The following is a 15,469-nucleotide window of genomic DNA, read 5'->3' as shown; positions in this document are numbered from 1 at the left end:
ATGAATCTGAGCAGCATGATCATCACTATTGATGAATAATTTAGTGATCCATTAATCCATCTCCTTAAAGCACATTACCGTATTATTGAAACTTTATGGATGTGGTGCACTACTTGATGAGCAGCTTGTGATCCATTACAGCGCCCCATCTGTCCCTCACCCTTAAACATTTTACCTGCACTAACCATGTGTTGTTATTAATTATTAATGGCAAATATGTGTTTTTTTATACATGCTCTTTATGACACAAGTGCAGATGGGTTTCAGCTGTTGTGCGGCCTAACATTCAGTGCTACCTACCTATTAGCTTCGAGCTCAGGCGCTGGCTCCGTCTGTGGTCTTATGTTTTGTGTGTGTCTGTGAAGATTCTCAGTCATCCAGGTCATAGTTATCCAAAGAAGGTTAAAGTCAAGGGCAGCTGGACTTGGTTGAAGATACTGGAAGACGTTTCGTCCCTCATCCGAAGGACTTCTTCAGTTCTGAGTTTTTGTGTGTGTGTGTGTGAACAATATACAATAACAGCAATATATATAGCTAATATATATAGCTAGTTTTACACTTTTTATGTTACCATATAAATTAAAGCCTTTTAAGGTGATGCATTATGCATTATGCATTTAGGATAGGAAGCCGATCGGATCCCGCAACTGTCATCTTTTAAAGAAACTAAATATGTTAATTTAATTATATTTGCTAATATTAAACTCATCTATAAATGCCTAAATAACCAGACTCCTAAGGTGCTCATTGACTTGGCGCTACCTCTCACGGCCCTTTCAGAAATCCTCCTTTGGACAGATATCTTTCTTACCTTGCTCCTGATCCTACTCATCACAAGTACATACCTAACCCCAACCCTTAATGAAGTAAAGACTGGCTAACATTTCCACACTTTTCCAAAAATGTCATCGTAATCAAGGTCTACATCTTAAATACGTCCTCACAAAGATAGAAAGAAGACACACACACACAAAACTTGGTAGTTTATGAAAATAATACTCCCAAACAAGAGCAAAGTTCAACATTTAGTGTCTTTATAAAACAGATTTGCAAAATATAGCCAAGGCTCATTCATTTAAATACGCATAAATAGCAAGAAAATACTTTCCCATTTCAATTCAAATCATTTTTAACTTCTTTATACACAAATCAGAGATGAACATTATATGAAAAACGGGGCTGAAACTCTCTTGATTTGTTGCTGCAGAAAAAAACACAAGCATACTGTATAGCTGAAGCGGCAGTTGATCAGTCAGAAATATACATCCTCTGAAGACACATATTCATAAACATTAAAACAAAGTCTTATTCAAGTCTGTGAAATATCAAAGTACACATCTTTGGATGGATGCCTCAAAGTCTTTTAAGAGCAATATTTTTTCTTTTTTCTTTTGTTTTACATCTTCAGCAACGCAACTATAATTAACACCACCATGGCCAAAATGTTTTTTGTCTATGTACAATAGTGCAGACGAGGAGCTTAAATCAGAGCAAGGCAGTAGAAGGATAATAACATATTATCAAATATCCTGATTTTTTAGACTTCAAGTGGGTTCCATTTGTTTTGGAGTATTATTAAATAACCATGTTAGAATCAAACTTACTTGCAGGACATGTACCAGCTATGCCCTGCTGTAATAAACCATTTTAGAATGTTTTCTTTTTTTAAGCACTGGTCCTTTTTTAACACTTAAACACAAGTTTCCAAACTAAAACTTTGATTTGTTTGGATGATTTATTTATGTATTTTACTTTATTCTATTCATGTCTGCTCCTCTTCCCTTTCATTATGAGACTGAAATGTTATAATAACTTTTGTGTTCAATATATATTTGATTATTTTTGTACATGTAATCATTTTTTTTACATTCATCACAGTCACTAATTCAAGATTGTAACAATTACAATAGGTCCTGCCCTGGGTGTAGATTTATATTTTCTTGCATATGAATACTTTCCAGTATAAAAGCCTCATCTCTGCATCAGAGGACATTGTAGAATTATGTTGTTTTTGAATTCATTGTATTTTAGACAACCTTGAAGATAAATAATGCAAATAATATACATAACAGCATTCCGATAGGTTTTCCTCATTAGCAGTGTCAAACTATCTCTTCTTAAATGCTATTAAAATATTCGTAAAGATTCACAGGGCTGGAACAATTTCACAATTTCACCGTGACATCTGTGAAATTATTTAATAATTAGATTGTGTTTTTAAAAAAATAAGTATGTTTTACTACTGCCACATCAGCAGGCTTCAAAAGGTTCATTGATCTCCCTCTTTCACTTTTTAAAAAGGTGCTTTAGTTTCCCGACCCAGAACAGACACATAGATTAAAGAGACTTTCTTTCTTGTCTTTGTTTTTTTCAGTTACAGCCTGCAGTTCATTTGGCCGGCTCGGGGATGGGTGGAGCACGCTCTAATCTCATGGTCCAGGGGTCAGAGGTCGCAGCATAAAATGGAGAGTGGGTAAGCACTTCTTCTCCAGCCAGGGCAAAGGCAAACACTCCCCTCTGTCTCCCTGCTCCTGCCTTCTCCTCCTCTGCGACATGCTTCCCCTCTGCTCGCCGTTCCTCCCTGCTCTCCCTTTCCGCACCATCCCCACTCTTAAATCCCAGACCCCTGTTGCTGAGGCCAAGCATTTCGCCAAGTCCGTGACTCTTGACTCCCTGGTATGCAGGGCTTAACCCGTTCTCCTCAAACCGGTTGGTGGCAGCAGTCGGGGGGCACAGGAAGTTGCTGGTGGGTGTGGACCGCCAAGCAGCTGGCTTTCGTCCCCGCCGGGGGCGGGAGATGCGGCAGCTCTGCCTCTTGATGTGTCGATGTAGGTGGTCAGACCGTGTGAAACTTTTGTAGCAGTGCTCGCACTGGTATGGACGGACGCCCGTGTGGATACGCAGGTGGTTCTTCAGGTCGTAGTTGTGGACAAACTTGGAGTTGCAGTGGAGGCAGATGTAGGGGCGCTCACCTGTGTGCTTCCTCATGTGGATCTTGAGTTTGTCTTGTCTGAGAAAAGAACAAAACCACATGTTTTTATACAGTATGTCGTGGGCAGAAAGGTTAACACATAAATTACAACACAGTATTTCTTTTCCCTTTTAGATGTAAAAATTTTCTTTATAAGCCAGTAAAGATGATTTGTCTCCACTGACAACATTTAAAGTTCTACTCTAAATTACAGGTGGAAAATATGCCAAAGTGGGAGGAAGTAGGTGAGTGAGATCACTAATGCAAAGAAACCAGCTGAGGGGGCTTTCCACTTTCAGCTCTTTGATATTCAGATTTGGGGAAAACAGATTAACCTCAATGCATAGAGCATGGGGTACTTTTCTGTTAACCCTGCTGTTACATAACCCGGTGTTTGTAGTCAAAAAGCACAAGAACATAAAGATGTCAAAATGATCTCTGTGTGCCTTATTGATATGAAACACTGATATGATAAGAAGTGCTGCTTCACAAACCTGGTGAATCGTACTTCACAGATAGTGCACATGTACGGTTTCTCTCCTGTATGCGTCCTCATGTGGCGCGGCAGTTTCCCAGCTCCTTGGATGACCTTGTTGCAGATTGGACACTGCTGCGACGCTTTGGGCTTCATCTTCCTCTCCTCCTCCAGCTGCCAGGGAGGGAACAGCGCCCCCAGGTGTGACGCGGAGCTCAGGAAGCTCAGGTACGACCTGAAGTCAGCTTCATCCTTTATCGAGCCGAGAGCTGTATTTTCTGATGGCGCTGACCCAGCGTTTGTGGTGCTGCCCAGGCCCGAGTTGACAAACTCTTTCAGGAAGTTGCCGTGGAGCAGACTGAGTGGGACCTCATCTTTCATCTCCTCCTTTATGATCTCTCTTTTCACAGCTAGATCAAGGGGCCTGGAGGCCTCAAGCGGTGCAGAGTTGGGGAAGGCTTGGGGGAGCCTGGCTTGCAGTGAGGCTCCTGCGTGGGGATGCTGGTGGTGGCTGGGGTCTAGGAGCTGCTTGGGGAAGGCCGGGAACTCTGCAGCCCACATGGAAGGGTAGAAGCCTGGGAGGAGAGGTGAGAAGTTGGCCCTCCTGTCCAGTGCTGACATACGGGGATACAACCCCTCCTGGAGGAGAGACTCAATGGAGAAATCCTTCAAAGCCCGACTCTCCATACTCTCCTGCAACATGATACAGCAACATCAGCCTTTAGAACTTAGGATAGTCATATTTTTTGCTTTGAAAACACACGATCAGTCGCAGAAATAACAATATACCCAGTAAACTATACCTGTTTTCCTCTCATGGCGTCTGGAGACTGCGACTGGGATGACTCTCTGTGCAGGTCAAACTGTTGACGGTACGTGGAGGTGCTGGGAGGCTCTCCCCTGCTCTCCGACGACTGCAGTGACCTCTCGCTGACATTGTCCTCTTCCTCCTCCTGCTCGTCCTTCCTCGAACCCACGTCCTCCTCCTCGTCCTCCTCCTCTTCTTCCTCCTCCTCATCATCCTCCTCTTCCTCTTCATCCTCTTCACCCTCCTCCACTCTCCCTCCTCCATCACCTCCACCCCCGCTGTCCATTATCTCCAGGCAAACGTTGATGATGCAGGGAATCTCCAGCATCTGAGCTGCGTTCAGGATCTCTTTAACGTTGGACGCCGTCACAGTCAGAGTAGAGGTGTAGGCGAACTCCAGGATGGCTGTGAGACACTCCGGAGCCACAAAGTCAATTTCGTACATGGCTGCCGTGTGATGGTGATCCCCACTGTCAGTGGTGGCCACTGTGAAGAGCTTCTTAAAGTACTGGCTGCAGGCAGCCAAAACGGAGCGGTGGGTGCGATACTCCTGGTCCCGGACAATAAGGATGACATCGCAGAGCAGCCCGTCACGACGCTGCTCATTGAGGCTGCAGAGGACATCGCTGCTGTGATTCGGGAAGGGGATCCCAATCAGGTCGTCTTCTCTGTGATGAACCATTCTCCTCTCTCTGTTGGGTATCTAGAATAGGAGGCAGTAACAATGAACTGTTTAGTGACACTTAAATAAGAAGGTCAAACTGAAAAAGACATTACTCTGTGGAACCCACATTTTGCTCTCAAAGCCTCCTACAAAAGTCCTGTCTCTAGTGTTGAGCATGTCTCATGTCTTGTCATTACATTCGAGTCAGAGAGCTAAACATTTGATGCTCTGGAAGATAAACCAAGTGTAATCTTTAAAAAACCCTCAAGGTCATTCAATCCAAGACTCTTTTGTCCGTCTGGGTCAAAAAAAGATTCAGTCTGCCGCACAATGAAAAATATATTTTAACAAATTTCCCAAGTTGCCAGGAACAAAGGAATAAAAAAACAAGTTAGAATATGTTTTGTTCCACGTGGACAGAAGAGTCTTTGAGACATCTGAAAATATCTGTGGAATATTATACAATCATTGATTTAATACTGCCCTTTGATTTCCTGTTGGCACTTGATGATTGGCCACAGTCACTTTCACAATGACACAAACCCATGAATGACAGTTCTCTTTCATCTACACGGTTGGTTTCTTGCTCCCTCAGCAAACAAAGAGTCAGTATCATAACCACATTAGTTATTGCAGCAGGGATTCTCCTAAGGAGGAAGTGGCAAGAAGAAGGTGATGAGAGCATAAAGCAAATACTGGACCATGATTTAAAACACTGATTTAAAGAGGAGTTCGATAGGAGTGACAGCTAGAGTGTCACCGATGACAAGCAGCGTCCATTTATTAAATAAGGGATTATCAAAAAGTGTTGTTGTGAATAGATGGAGGCTGTTAACCGAAGCTGATATTGTTAATACAATGAGTGGCAGTCTAGCTTTATAAAAATATACTGTAGGCATGCTGGTTTATGTGCCATCTGTGCAGCAAAGGCAACAAGTGGTAAATACAGCATGTCTCATTTTGAGCAAACATCACATCGGGTAATATTGATTCTTGAATGTGCAATCACGATTTTTTGTAGGAATGTGTTGCTACTGTGTGAGTTTGGGAAACCCATCACCTTAATAAGACATTAAACAGAGATGACTCTTTTTGTTTGACACTTGCACAGGCAATGAGGATCCATTATAAGTACACCAGCGGTTTTGTGACGACGTGTGCAGTGTCCGTCCCTATTGTCTATCTCAAGATATGAGCACGAAGCAAGGTGATATCCTCATTTCAACAATACAGTGTGTGATTGGGATGTGGTGAGAAATGAAGAGAACAACAAAAGAGGTCAGATTGTACTCTAGATACTGTATCCTGTCAAAATGCTTAATTTGCAGTCTATCCTCTCCATACTGATGTTTACAGCACAGTGACAGCAGACATTATCTATGCACAGACAAAGCTCTATTCGCCTTTCTTAAAATCTTCATTCCACAGCTGCCCCGAGGTCCTACCTGTTGATTCACTGTGCTGTGTTGTTTACAGTTACAGTGATAAAACTTCTGGCAGGGTGCTCATTCATTCACATCTATGAATAGAGCTTAAACTTAGCCGTCCACACTTGGTGGTCACTGGAGGCATGTCTAGATAAATACTTTGAAGCGGGCCTGCTCACCGCAGCTGCATTGTTGACTGGCTCAAAATGGGCTAGGGCTGAAGCCACACAGACTTACACACACACACACACACACACACACCAAGTGTCTTGCTTTCCCTTTTGTACTTCTGTAGATCACCAGAGGAGGGAAAAAAAACAATTTCAGAAAAGCCCTTAGTTCACCTGCAGGTATACAACTTGGATACCAATCTTACATGTAGTTTATTCTTGTCGATCTTGTTGCTAGGTAACTGTTGCTATGTTCATGCCATTGATACAGTGTGGTGGACATAATTAAAATGTCTATAGAGGGGGTGGTGGTATAGAATATAGGCCCGAAGACCTACTACAGAGAACCACCTTGAACTACCTTGATGGGAAAACTGGAACAAAGGAGCAACAGAGAAAGTTGCAGTAGTCGAGCCAATTGATGAAATGATATATTTAAAATAGAAATAATGAATAATGAAAGAAAAACGTTCCATCTGTATTCACTTCATACAAATCCTACTGTGTAATGTTAATCCTGTAGCCTACTACAAAAGGAAACACACACCACATTAAAACTATTTCCACAGACGCTGGTGTCTGCCTTGCAGATTAATGTTGCCTAGATAGATACAATATACTATTTCTATTATATTTCACGCCATGTGTACAATATCCAGAAAAGCTATAGCCTGGGTAAAAGGTGAGCAAATCTCCAGTGAGAATGCAAGGGAGAGATCGGATGGCCCTAAAAGTTCCCTAACAGGTTGCACAAACACCAGCGGAGGGGCCCCTCCCTGTAACAGCCTGCCAAGGCAAACAATAGTGCAGAGCTTGGAACAACACAGAGTGGATAAGAGGGAGAGAAAAAGAGTCTGACTGGGAGGGCTTGGTGAACTCGCTGTCATTCGTTTGCTCTCGATCCATCCCACCCACTCCTGGAACTATGGGACACGTGCTGCTGTTGCTGTTTGTTCGCCTGGTGCCCCAGCGAGCACCACTCCCCTCTGTTCCCACTGTTTGCCTGCCACTAGCTAGTGCTAGCTTTTAGCGGCCGGCCCCTAATTACAATGTGGAGAGGATCTAAGGAGGATGTGCCACATAGACAGGGAGGGGAGGAGGGCACAGCTTTCCCACCACAAGGTCCTGGAGCGACATTTCATCAGCCAAACAGCCTTAACCCTTTCCACACACACACACACACCCCTCCACCCATCAGAGAAACCAGGGTGGGTACGCCTTGTGAAAGGGCTCTGATAATTACTGTTTAAGTCATTTGGCTCTTTATCCATCTTACTCGTCTAGAAGAGTCATGAAAGGACAACCATCCAACTTTTTCAATACCTTTTCTATTGAATCAGTTTACGGTTCAATAAATGGCTGTCAGCCAATGACAACTTCCCATTATTAAGTGAAACAATTTTTTACTGAATTAATAGTGAGTCAAGATAAGTCATATTTTGTTGCTATCATCAGCTGTAGCGCCTACTTCTGTTTATGACACATGCATCACCAAATTCATTTGCCTAATGGGAATTTCAGTTCCGTGCGTGAACGCTATTCACACCGAGCTCAACTCATTTATTAAACTGACCTCTAATGGACAGTCTTGCCTTTCTGTCTGTCTCTCTTTCCACATGCCTGTACCAGCCACGTCTCCGCTCATGCCTCACTTAGTCACTAACACTTTCAACTCAGCACTCCCACCCCAAATTATGTGTCACCTCCATTCGTCTTTCTCCCAAGAACTTCATCTGCTTTCCGGGTTCTGACCACCACCGCCGCCACCTTCTTCTCCTAATCATCCTGCTCTCCTCTTCCTCCTCTCTTCCTCCTCCTCCTCTCTGTCCCTGTTGCAGCTGTATCATCATTATGCCCAGAGCAGAGCGGCTAACTTGTCCCCAGCCTTGACCGCTCAGGCCACAAATCAGCAGCTAATGTCCATCTCAACCCATGTCACGGGCAGACACTCATTTGGCCTGTAAGCTACAACACCCAAAACCTAGTTTATCCCTGTCAGGCCAGGGCATCCACCTGACCCACATGCTAAATCACCAGCAGCCAAAGTTTACCCCTGTCACCAACTGCCCATAGCAAACACCTGCTAAACAACTGTCACAGACGGACAATTGCACAGCCAATAATTTATAGTATTGACAGCCAAAAGTCACCCCCTTATTAGGAGAAGACATTCATTTGACCAACTGTGTAAGGTAGTCCATTATCACCAGTAAAACACCAGTGCACCTGTTTCTGGAGGAGACACTTCCTTGGTTAGTGTTTTAAATGACAATTGTGTGGAGCCTGTAGGCCACATAGGGAAAGATTTTTAAATTGTGTCTTAATTGCTGTCAATGTGAGCAGGTGAATGGTATAAAATGCCAGTTACACAACATGGTTTGTGTGTACTGCACAAGTTTTGCTTAAAAGTTGAGGATCGCTGGAAAGTTATTTATGTGAAGTTTGGTGAACCAACCTTACATTTATACTGTTATTACAAAAAAAAGGGTTTAAGGAAATGATTTTCTGCCATACGTTTGTTAAGTAAAGACTGGCTTATGGCCTGCAAGTTTAACGCATTTCCCATAATCTTCCAGCATAATCTTCAAACTAGAGATATTCTTGTTTAAATGTTTCAACAGGTGGACGAATAAAGTTTTTATTAAAAAAAAAATTTATTGAATTTTTTTATTATATTTAATTTTCACTACAATTAGTTCAGCAAATAATCAACAATATATGCATTTAATTAATACATACATTGTATTTATTAGAAGTATGATGAAATTAAATAGTCTGAAGTAAACACCAGGCCTGGTCTCAAGAGATCTGGAAGCCAACTCGCTTGTCAGGCTTAAAGAGCCTGTTTGCACAAAGAGTCATCTCTCAAGCCTTTAGGGGGGCCCACAGCTACACACCATTATCTCTCTCACCCTACAAAGTAAACAAAAGTTTATGGTTTGCTGCTGAATATTGGTTCAGGGATTAAGAATGATGCTTGTAGACTATTGACCGTCAAACAAAGGACAGATTATTTACTATTCTACATCACCTTATGTTTCTCTACATCTTTTGTTTGGTCTGAATAAAGCCCCCCAAATGAACAGAAGAAGGTTGAATTCAGTACCACCGGGAATGGTACAATATAAAATAAAATATTGACTTTTTGAAGCAGAAATATTATTGCAGTTTTATAATTTAGCCTTGGTTAAAAAATGCATCCTTCATTATTTGAATTTTTCTGATATTCAAAAATGGGTCCTTGAAAAAAGGTCACCATAGCCCATTGTATTTTTATTATATTTTTTTTCAAAAATGAAAGTTAAAAGCCTTTATTACACTGTGACAGGTGTAGGTTAAAAACTGACTGAGGCTAATGAGATATAATCAGAATTAAAATATGTGTTTAAGCAAACATGTCATTTGTATGACATTGATCTGTAATACATTTCCTGTCACAGTTTGTGAGCCTCTTGAGTAGGTGTTTAACCACAGGTACTCTTTTAAAAGGACTTCATAAATGTTCCAGTATCTGATACACCAGCGACACAATACGACAGGAAGTAAACCCTTGTTTTACACTTATTTATGCAATTTTCTGTATTATGTTTCCCATTTACACTGAGTTGTATCTACATTTCAAACCATTTCTAGATATTTGAATTTTTCTGCTTATAATTGTAATAAAGAATGTAGTGAGTACAAACAAATCTTAATACGTGAATGGAAAAAAATAGCTGGTAAACAATTTTAATGGTAATACTGGTCATGGCATTTTGTAACTACATGAGGTAAGACGTCTAAAGCTGGCTGACAACAAGCCTGTTGTAAATAGTAATTTACAGCTCAGCCTCAAATCCATAACATGTTTTTATTTTGTGCTTAATAACAAACATTCCCTTTAACTTTATGAATGACCTGAGTATTTATTTTGGATTTAAAGGAGAAAGTCACATAGATATGGACTATCTAAAATTGAAATGTATAATTACTGTTGGAAACAAAACACATACTTAAGTACACTAAAACTACTATGTTTGACATTGCTGTGATGCTATAAACGCTCATGCCATTCCCAGAATGTTATAGCACAATATTTACACTACAGCCTAAATAATTATGTGATTATTAAGTCACTTTATGGACTTGTTTGCACCTTGTCAGGCCTTTATGATCTAGGACAGTATGCTACAACACTCAGGAACACCAAGAGATGCACGTGTGCGCACTGCAACATAACGCACAAGTGCAAGCTTGTTCACACACATGCACACTCTGGAACAATGTGACAATTTTTTATGGACATAAACGCACTGGCACACACCCATGTGCATACTCCAAAACTCTGGCATCCACATAAATTCACACATGTCTTGATACGTTCCCCAGCATTCCACAGCTTTCAGCAACCATCACCTACCGTACCTTCAGTTTCACGATTCCCCTCACGTGTCTTTGTATTTCCAGACTACTAAGAAGCTCTGTTGCTCCTCGCTTGACCTCTCAGCATTGCCCTTTTTAATTGAAACACAGCTGCCTCTCTCTTTGCCAGTCTGTCAATCAGTCAGCCAGGCAGTCAGTCCATTCACAAGCTCTCTACACCGGCCACGGATGCCCATTCACAAAATAAATTTAAAAAAATTTAAAAACACCCAGGGAGGAATATCCAATGGAGAGAAGCAAAAGCAGTGCTACAGAGGAGAGCAGAGTGTGATTCTTGGGTCTGTGTAGCAGAGTGCCTAGCGTGGAGTTAGGAGTCAGGCTCACTGTTGTGTGTGGCTCATGTAGGACGAGCGAGAGAGTGAGAGGAAGGGAGGGAGGGCAGCAGCACTGCGCTGTGGAGATGTCGCACCACTAGTTTTTATAGCAGGGTGGGTAGCTGGAAGATAATAATACCCCATCCTCCTCCACAACACAAGTTTAAGCGCACTGTGTAATAAGGCCATGGCGCAGACACCCTCTGATTTAGGTCAGACAAAATGAATTTTTAGTTGTTAGAGTGGATTTTAGTATAAAGGGACCGGGGCAAAGAAACTCGAAGGGGTTGTTTGGGGAGACTGAGGGAGGGTAAAAAAAAAAGGAAAGGAGAAAGAGAGAGAAAAGTTTGGAAACTATTTTGTGCACCTCTGTTGGTTAGTCTCAAGCTGAGATGAGGAGATGTACAGGACTAAATGTAGAGAGGCAGAAACACAACTGCAGCCATAGTTTCAGTTTTACACCTGTTTTTAAAAAAAGAGCTGCTATTCACTCTTTTCTCTTAAATACCATTGCACCCAAATATAAACATTATAATTAAACTAGCATTTAACAAGCCCCTTAAGACCTCAGTGCATGTGTTTAGACAATATAGGGTCAAAAACAGGTGACAAAGGTAGTGTTAGCCCCATAAATATTCAGTCAGGACAGACTAATTACTGAAAAACATCAGCACACTTTGGCGTTTGGTCCACTGCATTCAGAACCCACTACAAGTGGCTGATTCAGTCAGTGGTGTTAATTTGAATGGAAATATTAGTTAAAAGCTGACTATATCTGAGACAAAATTAAACCACAAACATTGAAAAAACACCACAAGGCACTGTGAGCAGACTTATTTTCCTTTTGTTGAAACGTTTTTTTTTTTAACCAAGGTTTCAAAAACCAGGTTGAGGAGAGCAGAAAGCCAACGTTAGATTCTTATTTTGAGTCAGAAAGCGCCGGAGAAGGGCAACAGTTGATGAGCACACCACCACCCCAGTCTGTGGAGAGGAGGAGGAAGTTTATGCACAAAGGTGTAGAAATAAGCCATTCTGTATAGACTTCAGTACAGAGGAGGGACCCTGTTTAGCAGGAGTTTGGGGAAATATTCAACCTCAAGAAAATGTGGTGAGAGAGACAAGGTTTCTGCAACAAAACCCAATAGCACAGGGAAATGCTTCCAATACTGCTTCCTTGTGTGTGTGTTTGTGTGTGCGTGTGTGTGTGTGTGTGTGTTTTTGTGTGCGCGTGTGTGTGTGTGTTTATCACACAGCAAGAAACAGAAAGAGAGAAAGAATACAGTAGAAAGAGTATTTCCTTTGCTTTCACAGACAGGCCAAATGTTATGACATAGCACATTCACAGGATCTGAAACAGCCATTGGGCTTTCCTGTATCACGTCATTAATCCACACCCTTTGAAATACTTCAATTAAGTTTGCTTACAGCATGAAGGCTTCACCGCCTGAGTGATATATTTTGCACTTAAAGAGAACTGCTGTACTGAACAGACCTAAAAACAAACCAAATTGTGATACAGATAATAAAACAAAATTGAATAATCAAACATACAAGTTACTGCTAGGCAATATATGCAGTCAGCCATTGTTATCTTAGTGGTTACTGGACCTTGAAATCTACTAAAATATTTCTAACCATGCATAAATCATAACCGACAATCATGCTCTGAAAGCAGTGAAACTGAGTTGAGTTTACCTCCACAAACAAGTAGACATCAGAGTGTACATCAGACTGCTATGCCCACTTCCCCTTGGGGAAAACATGGACCAAAGCAAACCACAGCCCATGCCCTAGTGGTTTACACTGTTTTGTACAGGGTGAGAGCTGAGGCCAGCTCACATTGGCATCTAGTATATATAAACAGGGTTAGCCACTAACTGCAAGCAGGCCAGTCAGACGGCCAGAAAAACAACATTTGCCATCCTATAAGATTGGCTATCTATTCTAAACATGCCGCTGCAGCCATAGCAACACACTGTAAGTGGCACCTGTGTGGACTGCTTTGTTCTAAACTCTGTAAAACTGCAGGTTGTTGTACTCCAAACTGTCATTCATGTTCAGTTCATTCATTCAAGTGTCTGAGCCGAATTGCAATGTACACACAGTTCAGCATGGCTAATAGTCAGATTTAAATTGTGATTATGCTTGCGCCTGTTTTATATATTAATACAAGCATGAAACCAATTATAGTGCCTTGTAAAGAGCAAGAAAAAATATCTTGGTGCTTCATAGTATAATCATCTAGCTAAATATTGATCCCCCCCCCCCCCCTATCCTTCGCGAGTGTTCTACACCAAGAAGTGGTGAGTCTTGTCGCTCAGTCTGAGTGCTAACAGTCACAAGACAGGAGGATTCGAGGGGCTGGGTAAGAGTCATCTGTTTTGTCTGTCTGTCTGTTTGCCTGGCATCTCAACGTACCTGTTTACTGCCACCTGCTGTGCCCAGCAAGATACACGTTCCAGGGCACCAGATTGGCACTTTGGAGGGGGGATGAGGTGTGAAGCGTCATTACATAAAGTTGATCTCATGGAGACTTTGATGCTGTACTCAACATGGCTTACTGTACAGTATCACAAACACAGTAAGCTGTCTCTCACAAAACTAAGACTGCATTGCTGCTATAATACAGCCCCGTGGAGCACAGATTTGCACGTGTCAGATAAACAAAAGGCACTTACAGGGATGTCACTATTATGAATTCAGTTCCTTCAACTTACTAGCCTTGAATGCTGATCTCTTAATGTTGTCATTAAAAATATTTGATTTAAAAAAGGTCTCCCGTCCTCTAGAAAGCTTCATTGCGTGATCCATGACAGCGTGATTGTCAGACAGGGTTGTTTGTCACACAAAAACCCTACCGCTGCTGTTTGAATTAACCACTTTTCTCCACACTCACACATACTTAGAAGCCCCAATTTGACATCATCATCAACACAGCCCCTAATACTGTTTTGGTACTTCAAGTGTGCAGTAATTGCATCAGTGTCGCAGCATTGCATACAAAACATAAAATTCTGTTAGAACGTACTTTTACACTGGTACGACAAAAAAAAAGTAGAGGATAGTCTGGTTAAAGGTCGGATTAAAAATAACTAGTCTGTATGATGTGTTGTCCGACAAATGTGTTGTTTTTCTGCCTTAACCTGACCTCCACACAGCTGGCCAATCGCTGCGTGAAGTGGGCATGAATGTCAGAATATCAGCAACTGTCAGAAACTGATTTCACAATTCCGACCTGAGAGAGGTGTGTGCGAAGGGAGTTTCTGAAGCTGTTCGATCATCTGACCACCACTTTTGTTTAGTATATGTACAGCTTAAATCCAAGGTTACTATATCTACCTGTACCTGTATTATGTGGCACAAGATAACAGGGAAAAAGAGTTCAAGGAAGGACTTAGTAGACCTTTCCCTGGGTTAACAACTGTAGAGACAGACAAAAACACAATCAGCCTGACTCGTGCCCTTTACCCTGGTGTCTCTCCACCAGGTGTGGCCTGGTGTGGGAGAGAAGCCGGAAAGGGAGGCAATCATCCCCCCACAGCCCAGAGATAGAGCATCGGGGAAGCCTCCCAGGTCTACACCCCCTGTCTCCAGAAGTCCAAGGACGGAGACGCACACAGAGATGCAATGTTGCTTATACACAAAGGGAGGTAGGCATGTGTCCAAACCTAACCACTGACAGGCTCAGTCACAGACAAATACTCACAGAGACACACACCTATCTGTCATTGCACTGAGGTCATTAGAACTCACCTTGGAGCATGCCATTCGGGTGAGTGAGGTGAGGGTGTTTCTTTTCTGCTGACCTGTCTGTTTGTGCTTTTTACTTTCTCCTGTTTTGTCTTCTTTTCAAACATCCTAATCAGTGTAGAAGCGCTGCCAGAAGGGAGGTAAAGTACACAAGCTGCATATTTAGAACTGTGAGTACTGATGGAGACAGAGTTACAGTGTTTCGCAGGTGGCCATAATGCGTTGTATGAACTCACTGCCATGTGTGAGGATATCTGTGGGGATGTTTGTTAAAGACAAATATGATTATTCTTTATGTTTAACGCCACTTTCATTTTTTTGTCAACTCTAAAATATGGGAATATATTCTGGAACTGAACCTGCAAACAAAATGTACAAGGAGGCAAACCACCTAACCACTACTTCCACGCTGCTGCTTCTGAATGCATTTCAGTATTGTGTTGTGTTCATGTGATTTGCTTGGTGTGA

The 15,469-nt window shown here is 42.0% G+C and overlaps 1 protein-coding gene across 2 annotated transcripts in view; it reads right to left on the bottom strand.

Moving 5' to 3' along the window:
• Positions 1–1,012: 1,012 nt before the first annotated feature.
• LOC119914154 (zinc finger and BTB domain-containing protein 7C) overlaps positions 1,013–15,469 on the bottom strand; it is a 203,433-nt gene continuing 188,976 nt past the window's right edge. The window contains exons 1-4 of one of the 2 annotated variants that reach the window (XM_038733232.1): positions 10,920–11,329; positions 4,250–4,957; positions 3,466–4,139; positions 1,013–3,010 (exon numbers count right to left, since the gene is read on the bottom strand). In XM_038733232.1, the coding sequence (XP_038589160.1) occupies positions 2,389–3,010; positions 3,466–4,139; positions 4,250–4,936 (1,983 nt within the window). In that variant the 5' untranslated portion in view covers positions 4,937–4,957; positions 10,920–11,329 and the 3' untranslated portion in view covers positions 1,013–2,388. Of the gene's footprint in view, positions 3,011–3,465; positions 4,140–4,249; positions 4,958–10,919; positions 11,330–15,469 lie in introns of those variants that run through there. The other variant, XM_038733233.1, reaches the window with a different exon arrangement.

This window comes from Micropterus salmoides, unplaced genomic scaffold, assembly GCF_014851395.1.
Source record: "Micropterus salmoides isolate LMB-PRFRI ecotype aquatic unplaced genomic scaffold, ASM1485139v1 Ms_hic_scaffold_20, whole genome shotgun sequence".
In the NCBI taxonomy this organism is placed as follows: Eukaryota; Metazoa; Chordata; class Actinopteri; order Centrarchiformes; family Centrarchidae; genus Micropterus; species Micropterus salmoides.
This window is presented reverse-complemented; position numbering and strand designations above follow the sequence as displayed.